This window comes from Barbus barbus (genome assembly GCF_936440315.1).
Source record: "Barbus barbus genome assembly, chromosome: 5".
NCBI lineage: Eukaryota > Metazoa > Chordata > Actinopteri > Cypriniformes > Cyprinidae > Barbus > Barbus barbus.
This window is the reverse complement of record NC_136733.1, coordinates 22766981-22783384: the sequence shown is the minus strand read 5'-3', so window position 1 is coordinate 22783384 and position 16404 is coordinate 22766981. Positions and strand designations below refer to the sequence as shown.

General features: G+C 36.9%; 1 protein-coding gene across 1 annotated transcript in view; it reads left to right on the top strand.

Annotated features, from left to right (window-relative positions):
• Nucleotides 1-262: 262 nt before the first annotated feature.
• Nucleotides 263-16404, top strand: part of LOC306869466 (brevican core protein-like) — a gene marked incomplete at both ends in the record, with an annotated part of 36291 nt that continues 20149 nt past the window's right edge. The window contains 4 exons of the mRNA XM_079416240.1: nt 263-614; nt 1387-1561; nt 1732-1859; nt 3203-3496. Coding sequence (XP_079272366.1) covers nt 263-614; nt 1387-1561; nt 1732-1859; nt 3203-3496 — 949 coding nt within the window. The remainder of the gene's footprint in view (nt 615-1386; nt 1562-1731; nt 1860-3202; nt 3497-16404) is intronic.

Genomic DNA, 16404 nt, shown 5'->3' with positions numbered 1-16404 from the left:
CTCACATTGTTGGTCTGAGTATATGGTGATTTTCTGTCAGTTATGATCCTTTCAACGTCCCCCCTTCAAGGTTATCTGTCCTTCTACAGGAAAGTAGTTTCTGGTTTGCTCACCCGTAGGCTTCACAGAGGCAGTAAAATAATTATCAGCTCAATTATCATAAACACAGTAAGGCATGATTTCCTGTGCTTTGCGGTGGATGCAGCTGTGTGTATTACGTCTCATGCCTATCATTCTTTCAGTCTCTAGCACGTTATTGGTGATGCGTCCTGTCAGCGGCTTGTTGTCTGGGAAAGTGACCCTTCCGTGTTACTTCTCCATCATCCCCACTGTTGGACCTAGAAACAGAAATGCCTCAGGAACAGATTACCTGCGCATCAAATGGACCAAAATTGAGGGTGGTGTTGAGTCGACTGTTCTTGTAACCCAAAATGGTGTCATTAAGATCGGTTCGGGGTACAGAAGCCGTGTATCTGTGCAGAGTCACCCGGAAGACATTGGGGATGCTTCTTTGACTATGGTGAAGCTCCGGGCCAGTGATGCTGGAACATACCGCTGTGAAGTGATGTTTGGGATTGAAGACACACAAGACACCGTCAATTTGAATGTTGAGGGTGAGATTTTTTAAACACATTATCTGTCTCCTATTCTCTCAAATGTGTCTTTTCTTTTTAGAGACACCATTGTTGTATTTGAAGCACATGTGCTGCCAATATGGTAAATTCCTTAAAGCTAATCGATCAATGAAAGTCATAACCCAAGTAAATTATAGATAAATTAAAGTTCAGTCTGTTAAGTGGAACTGTTAATGGGAGAAAACCCGCAAGTGCAGATTATTTAAATTGTTGAGGGATTTTAAGGTTGTTTTGGACTCTCCTAGATTACAGTTACAGTGTAAAAAGTCAAATGCACTCCAATAAACTTTGCCTCTCTTAATGTTTTCCCTCTGCTTGGATATACTGTGATGCCGGGACACATTTTGTATGGGCTGATTTATGCTCAGGCCATGTGAAAGGATGGGATGGGTCAACCCTGAACTTTCCCTGAAATTGCAGCACCACCCTCAGCAAAGACACACTGCCATTTTAATTAGATCCATTACTCATTTAATTTGAATTTGTTTCAAAGCGACAATTATGGGGGTGGATGGAATGTCCCCTCATTCAAACAAATGTCCCAACACTGCTTGCTTTATTAATTTGTTTATAAGCAACTTACAGACATCATCAAGAATAAAGCATAAATAATAAAGAATAAAGTTTCTATTAGGCTTCATATTTATTGTGGTAATACAATATGCCCCCATTTAATGAAAATGTTAATGGATGGAATAGACTTTGTTACAACATGTTCATTTTTGTTTGTTTTATTTGTTCTTTTGAACAGGAGTGGTGTTTCACTACAGGTCAATGGTCAGCAGATACATTCTGAACTATGCTCAAGCTGTGCAGACCTGCAGCAACATTGGAGCCACCATTGCTACAGCAGAACAGCTGAGAGCTGCTTATGAGGATGGATTTGACCAGTGTGATGCTGGTTGGTTAGAAGATCAAACAGTGAGGTTAGAAGCAACACACACACACAAAAACAGTCTGTATTTCTATATCCTATACTGGCAAACTCAGTAATAAGTTTTAAACAACATGTCAACATGTTGATATAAAAAGGAAATTGCACTACTTTTTAGTCATGAGACACTTTTCTGTCTATGTGGATTGTTTCTATCTGTAGATATCCAATCACTAGACCAAGGCCCGGCTGCTTTGGAAATCTGCCTGGAAAACCTGGTGTCAGGTCGTATGGCAAACGCAAGCCCACAGAGACTTTCGACGTGTACTGCTATGTGGATAAGATTGAGGGTACAGATTTTACTATTCATGTTATTTCTTACAACTTCACTCATTTAAAAAAAAAAGAAAAAAAAAAGAAACAGATTGACATGGCCAGCAGTTCTGTGGTAATGTGAAAGAGCAGTAGTTTATCTATTATATTTGCTCTATGCAGACATATTTAATGTGGTTTTAAACTGCGGTTATGACCAAAAATGAGTATCAACCATTTGGCAGTAAACATCTGTGGTATTAAACACTGAAGTGGAAGCTTTCAATATTTTAGCTGCCACAAAAGAGAAGTTCAAGTTTTTTTGTTTTTTGCTTTTCAATTCCAATTTCAATGTGAACTTTAAAAACTTGTTTTGATGTATGTACATTTGCTAATCAGTACATGAAAAAAAATCACAAAAGTTACATACTTGTATTTAAAGTAGCATTTTAAGTTACTAATAATGATATTGATTGTAGAGAATTTAATTTCTTAAGGTCTTTGCACACTGAGTTTGAAATTTTTGCGTGTTAAATACGACCTCACATGTCAGTCACGTTTACACACTGCCTCCAAAATTTTTGGTAGTCTTAAAATTTCAATTCGGTTTTTCGATTTTCTGCGTTTTCACATACATAGCAAGCATTTTGAAAGGAATGGATGACGAATACGAAAAAAAACAACAACGGAAAAACGCAAAATTTTGGATTAATTGCGCAAGGACCTTTACAAATCCCAAGATGACCCCAAAATAACAAGGATCATTAAAAAAAATGAAAAAGTTTTCTCATATCTCGTCAGTATACTTGGTATTCTTAATATGTGCTTGGTATATAATAAGTCCAGCTCAATGATGTGACAAAAGCATGAAAAACAACTAACATTAGAAACAAATGGAAAATGTATTTGTGAAATTAACACCCTGTTGTATGTTGTGGTGTTTAATATGTCTCATTCCCTCACGAAAGAAGATCTGGGTATGTCTTTACTGTTCTGCTGTAAATTACTTAGACGTCATAAAAACCTCAGTTCTAACTTTTGACAGCTACACCCAAGGCTGGGCGAAAACAACTCCCCCTCATTTTTATTTTAATTTCATTCACCACAGCGTTTGCAAATGGAAAACAATTCTTTCTTTTTTGAAAACTGTTCAACTGATGAATTTGCATTTGTCATATTATTAGGGTATTCCTCCTCCACTTAGAGCCAATATGAGGGGTTTGATTCATTGACTGGTGCTTTGAAAATACTCCTTAGCAAGACTTTAATGATTTTGATTATACTCTTAACATGCATGCTGTTTTTATGACAACTCAAAATGCGGCTAATTTCAGATATAATAATACAAAATGTTTCTTGTGTGGTTTTTTTTTTACTTCAGGTAAAGTTTTCTTTGCACCCACACTGCGTAAGATGACCTTTGATGAGGCCAAGGCTGAGTGTGAAAGCATGAATGCAGAGCTGGCCTCAGCTGGTCAACTCCACGCTGCCTGGAGACAGGGTCTGGACCGCTGTGATTATGGATGGCTGTCTGATGGCAGCGCTCGCCACCCTGTTTCCGTACCCAGAAGTCAGTGCGGTGGTGGTCTGCTGGGTGTCCGCACCATGTACCGCTACCGAAATCAAACAGGCTTCCCAGATCCCAATATGAGGCTAGGTGCATACTGTTTCAAAGGTAAAAACTTTACACTGAGCTCATTAATTGTTTATGGCATAATAAATGAACACCTGAGTTGTTGCGAGACTAGCCACTTTACCAGCTGCTTTGACGTCATTTCTCTCAGTATGCGTATTATGTTTAACTCTATTAAACACATAAACATGAGCTCCAGACTTACTGTGAATGCCTCTTAAGGGCAGTAAATCAAAGCAGAATATTAGTTAAAGTGCACCACTTTTTGTTAATTGAGGTTCTTTTAAGTTGAGACGCCTGGTATGGAAAAGTTTACATGAGAGTTGCTCATTCTGTAGTGATTCACTGACCTCACTGAACTGCATTCTGGGTTGCCGCCCGTTTCTAAGGCAACCAAACTGGGCTTGGTTAACAAGAGGCTTTAAACATCCCGAGGTCCGTTTTGCCACTGTAATGCTTCGTGGCTAAAATGACAGATGCTTGTCAGACTTTGCCTTGTGGTGTTGTAGGTACTCAGACTTCAGAAAGACTTGATGTTCCCATCAGCTAGGATGACCTCATAAGAACAATATTATGTAACAAGGGGGACCAGTCTCAAAAGATAAACAGCACTGAGACACTTCAAAGTCCCTTTAAAACAAGTTAGTCTATGGGCATTTTGGTAACACCTTTGAGCAGATACTGGTAATAGGCATATCAGCTATGGATGCATACTATCCATACTGCTTATTGATATCATAATGGCAACGGCTGATATTAAGGATTTTTTTTATTTTATTTTAGCAGCCAATATTAGATATTTAATTGTGGTAATTTCAAATTTTACATTCTGATTACTTTAGCTGTTCTCTAAAGCTCACCTAGAAATAATCTTTGAAAACACAAATTATTTAATAACACTGTTAAATTTAAAAAATTAAAATGCAATTTTAGTATTGTACAGAACAATGTTGTTACTCCTAATTTCACTTTTAGCATTTAAATGCCTGATTTTAGTTTGTAGTGTTTTAGTTTTCATTATAATATCAGCTAACTGCATTTTTCAGGGAGGTCCTCTTAACAAATATGATTCATCTCTTTTAACTGAATGGTGAGAATTCCTTCCCTAAAGTTGCCATATTGAGATTTATGTTTTCTCCCATTCATTTTATCTGAATTATAATGAATGAATCTTTATTTGCCTTTTCTTTCCTTTATGTTTCTGTATAAGTCTTTTGTTGCGTAACATAGGTTTTTCATTACTTAGGAGCACAGCACAGACCTAAAACCATCAACAAAGATTAAAAACTACTTAGTTGTTACCTATTACTTTTTCTTTTTCTGCCTCTTTCCGCTGTCAGACTCTCCATCCTTCCTGTCATTTGCACCAGCGCTTATCTGAACAGACATGAGGATAAAGGAGAACGCTACTACCAGAGAGCTAAAATCAGTGGGTCTTGCTAACCCCTGACCTGGGGGGGGGGGGTTATCTTTTCAACTGAGGCTAATTTAGACAATCTGCCCCATGCTAGGCAGGGCACTCACCCAGAATGACAGCCACTGACTGCTGTGATAAGTAATGGACCTGGGGTTAACCCTAAACCTCGACACTATGACCTTGTTGTTTGTTTGGTCTGTTTCAACTCTGTCAAGCCTCTCTGATCCATGTGTCATTGAGTGTGTTCAAGTGTCTTCTCTTCCGTGGTGGGTTTGGTTCTCATGTTCGTCTGACCTGTGATGACTATGGTTGTTTGATATAGTGACAGAGCTGCATAAAAAGGGGGGTTTTGCCTCACCACACCTTTCCTAATTATAACATCCCACAAACCATCAGACAATGCATCACGTGGATGATGGACATTTTTCTTAAGGGAAAAGGTACCTCATGGCTGACATCAGACTGAATAGAGAGATTCTGTTGATAATAGAGAACAGCTGGAGACTTGGCTGCTGGCCTGTTATATTTGAAGATGATGCCTTTTTTGGTGAACACAAGATAATTAAAAGCCATTTAGAGCATGCAAGCTGTTTGTGTGAATGAAATTCAATTTGCAAAACAATTGTTAGGTTGTTGAACCATTCTGACACCATTCAGTTAAAAGAAATCCACTGAATAGTTTCAAGCCAAGTTAATCTGAGTTAATCTGATGTGCTATTCATGCCAACCTTTACATATTTAAAATCAAGCACTGCATACAATGAAATGTACAAAGAGCTGTCTGTACCTAGAAAGTTGTGTAAAAATGACCATTATATGGAGGGAGCATATACTTTTATGGAGTTGAAGTGAAAATCTGTTTCAGATTGCAACAATTTAAAAAGCTTTAACACCTAGTTATGTTTCAACATTTATTAGAAATATAGGACTCTCTGGGACTCTGAGAATGGTATGATTAAATCATCGTCTTGTTTCAGCAATACTGGGATGAGGTTTCATAATAATTGTATTATAATAATCATACAATCAAACATAATGTCCCAAGAGATGGACTGACAGTTGGAAGCTTATGTGAAAATCAAAAGATACCATAACAGAGATATATTTAGAGATCATGATATTTTTTTTAGATACAGTGGCCTCAAAAAGTATTTGTCCAAATTTGTACATTTATTTCTGGATATCAAACCAAGACAACCATGTGACAAAAAGAAAATGTCATAATATTTTAATACTACTATTATTCTTAAATAAATTTAATAATGTATATTATATATATATATATATATATATATATATATATATATATATATATATATATATATATATCTACACCACTGTTCAAACATTTGGGGATAAAACATTTTAATGTTTTTGACATAAGCGACTTATGCTGACCAAGGCTGTATTCATTTGATCAGAAGTACAATAAAAACAGCAATATTGTACAATATTACTGCAATTTAAAATAACTAAACGACCCTAAAGTTTTGAACAGTAGTGATCATTTATATTTATTTAACAAAAAAAATGTTGTACTTATATGTATTATTTAAATATATCATTTGCATATAATTATAGGATATACTATTTTGTTTGCCTTTTCCTTTTAACTAAAGTAATAGCTACTTTAATAATTTAGCATTTATAGTAATGGTGCTTTTTATGTTTCTGTAAGCAAGAAGTTGCAATCTGATTACTTATTATTATTATTTAATTTTGTTCTACATTTCAGCATGGATTAAATGCATTCTTTTGTCTATAATACAAAATACTCTGTAAATACTGTGATTTTTATTTATTTATTTATTTTTTACTCTAGGTTCTAAGCTTTTATTCAACCAGTCCTCCTGGGTGGATGTCACAGTTCAGAGTGGTACCACTATGGAGCCCACCACTGCATTCTTCAGCACAGAGACCACCACAGGCCAGACTTTCTCTCCTGAGGCCAGTCCCTCTCATGCGTCACAGGCCACCTCTGATGATGACCTTTCTCCAACAGACGCCCCTTCTATGTTTTCTACAAGCATGGCACCACCAAAGACAAGCCACGTCCCTGACAGACTAGAATCTATCATCACACCTTTTGTGGCAGCAGTCAGTGCCAAATCTAAGGAAGGCTTTCCCACAACAAAACTTCCAGATTTTGATATTAGTGATTTTGGCACTGAGAAGGCAAATGATGAAGCAAACGTTCGTGGAGATGTGATCCGTGGAGAACATACTACTGCAGTACCCACAGCCTCAGAGGAACCAACGGAGGAGATAGAGGACAAGAGCTTCATTGAGGTGAAGACTGTTCTACCTGATATTTTATTCTCAGACTCTCTAAGTACAAAACCGATGTTCGCAGTCGGGAAAACAGAGGAATATATCCTGGTTGGGGTTACAGCAGACACCATTTTAGAATCAGAGGCCACTGTACTGTCATTAGTAAACACTGAAGAATCTGGACACAAAACTGAATCGTCCTCACTTAGTGAATCCATCACAAAATTTCCAGCACAGTTTCTGACTCACACAGCTAGTGAGACCAGTGCTGGTAAAGGCGAGGCTGAATTACACGCTTCCACACAGTCATCTTTTACACTGGCGACAGAGGCTACTTTTCTTGAGAGTGCCAAGTCTACTGTGTTTTCGGAGTATGAAGATGAGACTGGCATTGGTGTTGTTATGGCAGACCCCCAACCTCTGTCTACACAGAGATTCACCAGCCCAGAACTTGAACCTTCAGAGACCTCTAGTGGAGTTACTATCACTGCTTCTACAGTTGTACCCACTGTTTTTATGCAAAGCTCACAAACTGGAGAATCTACAGGAACTTCAGGAACCTCCAAATCAACACAAAATACATCTCAAACATTCACCAGCTATTCAGAAAGCGAAAGTGTTGAACTGGCTGACCGTGGTACAAAGTCACTGGGTTTGACCACACCTAGTTCAGCCACAGTTGCTGCAGGAGCAGCGATAGCAACACCTTCACTTACTGACCATGAAACATCACATGAAGAAGTTACTTCAGGCCCTTTGGAAGCACCCAGGGAGACACTAACAACGGTCACGGACATCACCACTGATTCTGATCACTCATCAGGTATCATTTCTCTGCTTTTCTTCCTCTGAGGTTTCTACATACTTTCTGAACAAAGTTTGAAATGGCCTTCCAGTCTAATTGATCATTGATATTGAAAAGATGTGCAAGGCAGGGCTACATAATATATATATTTTTTAAAAACATTATCTTTTGTAAATATGAACATGTAACATGAAAGGAATAGTGTGTGTTCTCACCCTAACAGATTCAATATTTGAATTTGTATTTTTTAAGGGAAAGCCCCTTGAGATGTTTCATCTCATTTTTAAGGGGGACCCAATAGTGCAAACATAAAATTATACAAGATACAACACAAGTAACATAAAAAAACAAAAACAAAAAAAAAAATCACTTAAACAGACCAACAACAGCTCACTCCCCTATTCTCCCACCCAAAGTCTACAACTATAAACAAAAGCATGTACATACAAGAAAACATACATTTTAATACAAGCATGAAAAACCAAATATACAAACACCCTGAAAAAAGAAAGAGAAAAATAATAATATTATTAATAATAATAATAATAATAGATATAAATAGTTTATCAAAAATAATAGAAAATTAATAGAAAAATAATATACAGAAGTTGATATAAACTAAAGGCAATTCTCAACCCAACATTAAAAACATAAGCAGGTTATTTTCAAATGAGATAGTAAATTAGTCCTGAAGAGACGGAAAGATGTAACTGATCTAAGGGAAGAAGGGAGATTGTTCCAGTCAGATGGAGCTTTATATTGAAAAGACCTTCAACCGACTTCAGTGATAATTCTAGGAACAAGAAAATGCGGATACTGCATATGTCGAAGGGCGTAAGTAGATGAAGATGAAACCAAAAACTGTTTTAAATAAGAAGGACAATTAAAATAAATACATTTGAAGAGAAACTGAAACCAGTGATATTGCCTTCTGGATATAGGTTGAAGCCAATCAAGAGCGTCATACAATATACAATGTTGAGTTCTATAAACACATCTTAAAACAAATCTACATAAAGAATAATGAAGAATATTTAAAGGGTTTAAATTGGAATCAAAAGTATTTTGATAAATAATATCTGCATAGTCAATAATAGGAAGAATTACTTGGGAGGTTAATCTTTTCCTTACTTGAAATGAAAAGCAATTAATTGAACGATAGCGAGAACTTAGACACCCATATGATTTTTTAATAATACAATCAATGTGATGTTTAAAAGACAATTCGGGATCGAGCCAAAAAGCAAGATATTTAAATAGGACAACTTTAGATAGGACCCATCTTCAGATCTAATATCTAAATCAAAAGAGTGAGGACCATGGCATCTTTTAAAGAACACCATACTACAGGACTTCTTTTTGTTAAGGACGAGTTTATTTTTGTAAAACCAATCCTTTAACCCCTTAAAGCCCGGCTCACACTGTGCGATTTTGGCCACGATTTGGTCGTCTGAGACAAATTTTGAAAATCCTAACATCCTAAAAGATTCCTATAATCCTAGGCTGAAATCGGTTGTCTAGATCAGGGGTTTTCAACCTTTTAGGACATGCGCCCCCCTAAGTTTGTCTAATTTCACTCGCGCCACCCCCCCCCCGCGCGCGAGCCCAAAGTGTGCGAACATCATTCACATATTGTTTGCTGCATTTCCAGTGCGTAGCATTAAGAAACATAAACATATAACCAGTTTACCTGATTCAGTGTGATGGCTGAGCTTGTTTCTGAGATAACAACATGCCAATCCGTGGTTGGATTTCTGACATGACTAACCGTAAATCATTTTACACCATTCTCACTGTCGCCGAACAGCGGGAGTCAGATTGCCCCCTAGCGGATGGCTGAAGAATTGAAAGCTCGTATTCATAAATCTTCAAGGCAATGTCTCTGAATTAACTGATGCTCGCGCCCCCCTTGACAGGTGCTGGCGCCCCCCTGGGGGGGCGCGCCCCACAGGTTGAAAACCCCTGGTCTAGATCGCTGGTTTGACATGTTCACCGACAGCCGATTAATGGCCGTTGCGATCAATTATTTCCTCCGATTAAATTCTGGCAGTGTCAGAAGATTTCAGACACTTTCCTCAAGTTTCCTGCAGTGTGACATCTCCTACGACGACCGTCAAACCATGAACCAATAGGAGCAATGAGTTTATTTTTGTAAAACCAATCCTTTAAGGACTTAAAGTCTGACTGCAGAGAGGACTGAATATATGAACTATCAGAATAGGAAGAATAAATAACAGTATCATCTGCATAAAGCTGGATAGAAGAGTGTAAACAAGTTTTGGGAAGGTCATTAATAAACAAACAAAAAAGCGGATACTGTATATGTCGAAGGGAGTAAGTAGATGAAGATGGAACCAAAAACTGTTTTAAATAAGAAGGTATGAAAAGGAAGACAAAGACAAATTAAACAAATCAGTCAAAGGATACATTAAAATGTGAGAGGCAGGTTTAACAAATTTAGCTTCCAAGCCACCCGGACCCGGCGAACTATATTCTTTTAACTCACATATTACGTTAAAAGTATCAGAAATTTTACTAAAAGAAAAAGACTGATTTGAACAGTCGCTGGGAAAGTGAGTGTTGGAATATTTAATAGTAGAGTGAGTACCTATGGATGTTAAATACTTATTAAATGCATACGATATTTGTAAGGGATCAGAAATATATTCGTTATTCTTATTAACTCTTTTGTGGTGGTTTTATTTTTCTTATTTAATACGTTATTTAAATGGTTTCGAAAATGTCTGGGGTTACGAAAATCTTGAGAAAAACAATCATTATAGCAATTAGATTTTGCCTTCCTTGTCTTAGTTTTACAAATATTCTTAAAATGTCTATAAGATTCCCAGTCCTCTGGTAATTTGGTTATACGATATAAGGTCCAGGCCTTATTATCAGATTTTCATATTCATAATTTCAATTCATATTAATCAGATTTGAGTTAATCCAGGGAAGATGACTGCCTTTAACTCTTAATGTTTTCAGAGGAGCATGCTTATTGATTACATTAGTGACTTCAGAGTAAAAAAAGTTCCAAGCATCATCAACTGAAGGAATTAACTCAAGCTTATTCCAATTAATGGACACTAAGTCATGAATGAAATAATCATAATTAATATTCTTGTCTTGCCTAATTGTAATATATTTTGGAGGAAGGCAAGGCATTTTTATTTTCATAAAAATCAGACAGAATATAGCAGAAAGGTCACTTAAACAATCAGACATTACACCTGATTTAATAATTCTTTCCGGATTACTGACCAATATCCAGTCCAACAGAGATGATAAACTGACTAACTCTGGTAGGCTCATTAATTAACTGAGTAAGATTAATACTACCAAATAAATGTTTATCATTAGAGGAAGCACGATCCAACCAGTTACAATTAAAGTCGCCCAAAATAATAAGTTCAGTGTGCCTTCCTAAAGAATTAATACATTTTGTAGAATCAACAGGAGCAGATGGTGGTCTGTAAAAACAACCTATAGTTAACTGTTTGTTATCATGAAAAAGTTACACACATATATTTTAAATGAGCAGCAACATATATAGCAACACCACCTCCTCTAGAAGGCCTGTCAGCTCTGAATAAAGCAAAATGTTTAATTTGAATATCCTCATCCCTAATTTGATCATGTAACCATGTTTCAGAAATAGTAACCCTATGAGGTTTTTAAAGAGAAACCCAGGCTCTTAAAAGATCAGTTTTAGTGAATATATCATGATGATTTGAAGTGTTTATGCTTTTTATATATTATTGAAACCTTAAGATAACTAACAAAGCTTTTGTTCAGAGATTTCAAGCTGCTAAATTCATGATAAATCATGGTTCATTGTTCATAAATTATTATGGTGTATTTGTTTTCAACACAAAGAATAATGGCAATCTTGTTTACCGTTTACCAATGGTACCAATTACCATTTAGTAATTGTTATTAAATGCCACAAAACGGCTAAAGGTCTGTTCATACCAAGAATAACATCTTCAAAGATAACAATAACTTTATTAGTGCCCACGTCACTGGACAATAGCATTCTGTTTATTATACTGCAGTTATGTTGGCTGCCACTTTAAATGCTCAAACTCTTTGAAGTCAGGTAGATTGGTTGCCCATCTTTTAGTCATCCATCTGTTGGAAAAAAAATAAAGTATGTCCCAATGATGGGAATGATTGGAAAGTATGTTCCAATGATGTTGATACTTTGTGTTGTGTGGACTTCCCACAGAATTTGAATGCTTATTAAAACTATCGTTGTAGTTATTGTTATAATTATCATTCTAGGTGTGAACAGCCCTTAACAGTGCTGTCCAGGGTCCTTAAAAGAATGGTTCTATACTTTAAAATGTACTTAGAAAGGCATTTAGCAGTACTCATGATCTCTATTTCAGTCAATCTGTGAGAATGTCACTTTCTTGACACTATCAAAAACCTTTGTGTTCTAACTCTTTCTGAAAATGCTTTCACGTCCTGCAAACAAAACTGCCTGCCCTATTTGCTGATTTTACAGAGTGTATTGAAAGCCTTGTCAAATTTGCACAGTACCATACAGCAGAGATTTAGCCTTGTGTTCTTTGTATTGCCTTTAGCAATCCTTTTTAATGGTGACAGGCGAACTTTGATTCACTGTGATTCTGTTAGAGAGAAAGATGCTTTCTTGATGGTTCAAACTGGTCCACTTTGTGTTCAGTAGGACTTCACTACTGAGTAATTTTGAAGCTCCAGGCAGTTACCTACACTACACCACAGGTGCAGCATTAGCTGGCAGGTCTGATCTATTGATGATTGAGAACGAGAGGAGGAGCTTTTTTGGACAAGTTCAGAAATATTGTTCTTCATCTGACCTTGAAACACATATCAGTAGCTGTGTGGGATGTTATGATTAATTTTGCTTTAAGATGAAATGGTAGATCTGATAGATACGGCATAGTGCTTTAGTTTGTGGCAGCCTGTCATGAAGAAACCAGATGTCTGTCTGTGCTCTGGACTGTCAAAACAAGGACATTTAGTGGAGAGGATCAGTTGTTGTGAAATTTGTAAATATGTATGCAATGAAAGGCCCAGTTGTCTTGTTGGTTGTAATAATCCAGCATAAAACTTAGGTAGTTTACTAAAAAAACATTTGCCAATTATTTTTGTCTTCATTGACAAGACTTTTAATACGAAAAATAAATACATAAATACAGCCTTTGATTTTTAATTGTATGAGTCCAGTAATGTGCATATGCATTGAATTTTTTTTTTTTTGCATGTTTGAAAAGAGGCTTGAAGCATGTTTGTCATTTTGTCACATTTTTGTGAAATCTTCAAATGTGTGATTTGGTCACTGTTCCACTGTAATTCAGGGTTGTGCACCATTGAGAAATGAACTAAGAATGTCTTTGAAATTCTTATTCAGTTCCTGAATTTTAACTGAATTTCAAGTAAATTTGTAAATAGGATACTGAGTTGCAATTCGTGTTTCAATGTACAGTAATGAAGTATAATTGAAATGAATTGAAATTTGAAAACATTTATATGTCTATATAACTATATGTTAGTTCAACAAAGCCTTGCTTGAAAGATAAAAAAGTTCATTTTTGAAAAAAAAAGTTTATGATTGAAGATAAATTACCCGTCTTGAATTTCAATTTCAGTTTCAGTTTCAGAACTTCAATTTCAACTTCAAATGAAAATTCAGCTATTCAGATATTCATGAATTGACAGAAACACAATTCTTCATTTCAGAATTTTGGACAACCCTGCTACAATGCATCCAAACAGAAAAGAGGCAATTAATTCAATTTCTTTTACCCCCCCCCCCCCCCCCCCAATTTTCCAACAGTTAATCAAAGTCTGATGCCTTTTGAAGAGCCACGTTCTCACACTCCCCAGTTGGTTGTCATCCCTGAGATACCTGAAGATCTTCTTCCTGTTGATGGGGAGAATGTTGTAGCAAGTGGAAATTTCTTGTCTTCTCTAGCAGTTACCATGACCCCAACAGTAAGCTTCATAAATGGCAAGTCTGAGGTGACACTTCAGCCTAAAGTTGTGGCAGAAGAAGTTAGAGGAGATAAGTTTGGAAGTGATTTTCTTGGAGTACACAACTTAAGTGAACAAGAAGAAGCAACATTTACATTTGATAGTTCATTAGTGGAGGCTGGCAGAACACCACTTGAATCACTGGTATCAGAATCCTTAATAGTGGCCCCCTTGTATTCCACAACCTCAGGGTCCAGCTCAGCAGATGTCGAGGCTACAGGTGAACAGACAACTGAGGCACATAGTAGAGAACCTGTTTCCTCTCTTGACACCACTGTAACTAGGACGGTCAATACATTTACATCATTGAGCACTGGGGACTCGACAGGACAAACTGACTCAAGTCAAGATATAACACATATTGCAACAACCACAGCTACTCTGATGGAGGAGAAAGATCTGTCAGCAAAACCATCTGAATCAACCATCATTAATGTTACAGATACTCTTTTCTCCTCTGCTCAGACTGGACATTTAGATGAGACATTATCTCAAAGCACTGTGTCAATCACGATGATTACAGAAAAGACAACTGCCAAAGATGTGCATTCATCGTCACATTTTACAGTAAAAGATGAACTGTCACTTTCAAGTTTTGTTTCAGTTATGCCATCAACAGAGTTTGAAGCTTCAGAACATGAGACATCTGACATGTTTAGCAAAGAATTTACAACAACAAGTTATTCATTGTACAGCACAACCAAATCAGAAAAAGAACTCAGCAAAACCACAGAAACTATCTCAGGGTCCAGCTCAACAGATGCTGAAATCACAAGAGATCAGACGACTGAGGGACACAGTAGAAAACCTGTTTCCTCGATTGTCTCTACTTCATCTAGCATAATACATACATTTGAATCATTGAGCACTGGGGACTCAACAGCACGAACAGTTACAAGTCAAGATGTTACTTCACATACAGCAACAACCACAGAGACTGTCATGGAGGACAAATATCTGTCTGCAAAACCATCTGAATCCACAATCAGTAATATTTCAGAGACTCTGTTCTCATCTGCTGAGACTGGACATTTAGATGAGACATTATCTGAAAGCATTGTAACAATGACACTGGAGAAGACAACTGTCAAAGATGTGCTGTCACCATCAAGTTTTTCTTCAAGTTTGCCATCTATAGAGTCTGAAGCTCCAGGAGATGAGACCTCTGATATGTTTAGCACAGAGTTCACAACGACAAGTTCTTCACTTCATATTCCAACAAATTCAGACCCTGAACTTACCAAAACATCATCTGACTCAACAGAAACAATATCAGTGCACAGCTCAACAGATGCTGAAGCTACAAGAGATCAGACAACTGAGACACATAGTAAAGGAACTGTTTCCTCTCTGGACTCTACTGTAACTAGTGCTGTACATATCTCTTCATCACTGAGCACTGGGGACTCAATAGGAGAAACAGTTACAAGTAAAGATGTTACATCTCATTCAGCAACAACTACAGCTACTATGATGGAGGATAAAGACCTGTCATCAAAACCATCTGAATCCACAATCATTAATGTTTCAGAGACTCTGTTCTCCTCTGCTCAGACTAGATATTTAAGTGATAAATTATCTGAAAGCACTGTTACAATGATTCCAGAGAAGACAACTGCCAAAGATGTACCGTCATCAAGTTTTTCTTCAAGTTTGCCATCTAGAGATTCTGAAGCTTCAGGAGATGAGACCTCTGATATGTTTAGCAAAGAGTTCACAACGACAAGTTCTTCACTTTATACTCCAGACCATGAACTTACCAAAACATCATCTGACATGACAGAAACAATCTCAGTGTCCAGCACAATAGATGCTGAAGCTACAAGAGATCAGACAACTGAGACACATAGTAGAGGGACTGTTTCCTCTCTTGACTCTACTCTTACTAGTGCTGTACATACATTTTTATCCATGAGCACTGGGGACTCCAAGGGAGAAACAGTTACAAGTGAAGATGTGACATCACCTATAGCAACAACCACAGCTACTATGATGGAGGACAAAGATCTGTTTGCAAAACCGTCTGGATCCACCAATATTAATGTTTCAGAGACTATGTTCTCCTCTGCCCACACTGGAAATTTAGACAAAACATTATCGGAAATCACTGTTGCAATGGTCTTGGAGAAGACAACTGCCAAGGATGTGCTATCATCTTCAAGTTTGTCTTCAAGCTTGACGTCCATAGAGTCTGAAGCTTCAGGAGATGACACCTCAAATATGTTTAGCAAAGAGTTCACAGCGACAAGTTCTTCACTTTATACTCCAACCAAATCAGACCATGAACTTACCAAAACATTATCTGACATGACAGAAAATATCTCAGTTTCCAGCTCAACTGATGCTGAAGCTACAAGAGATCATACAAATGAGACACATAGCAGAGAAACAGTTTCCTCTCTTGACTCTACTGTAACTAGTGCTGTGCATCCATTT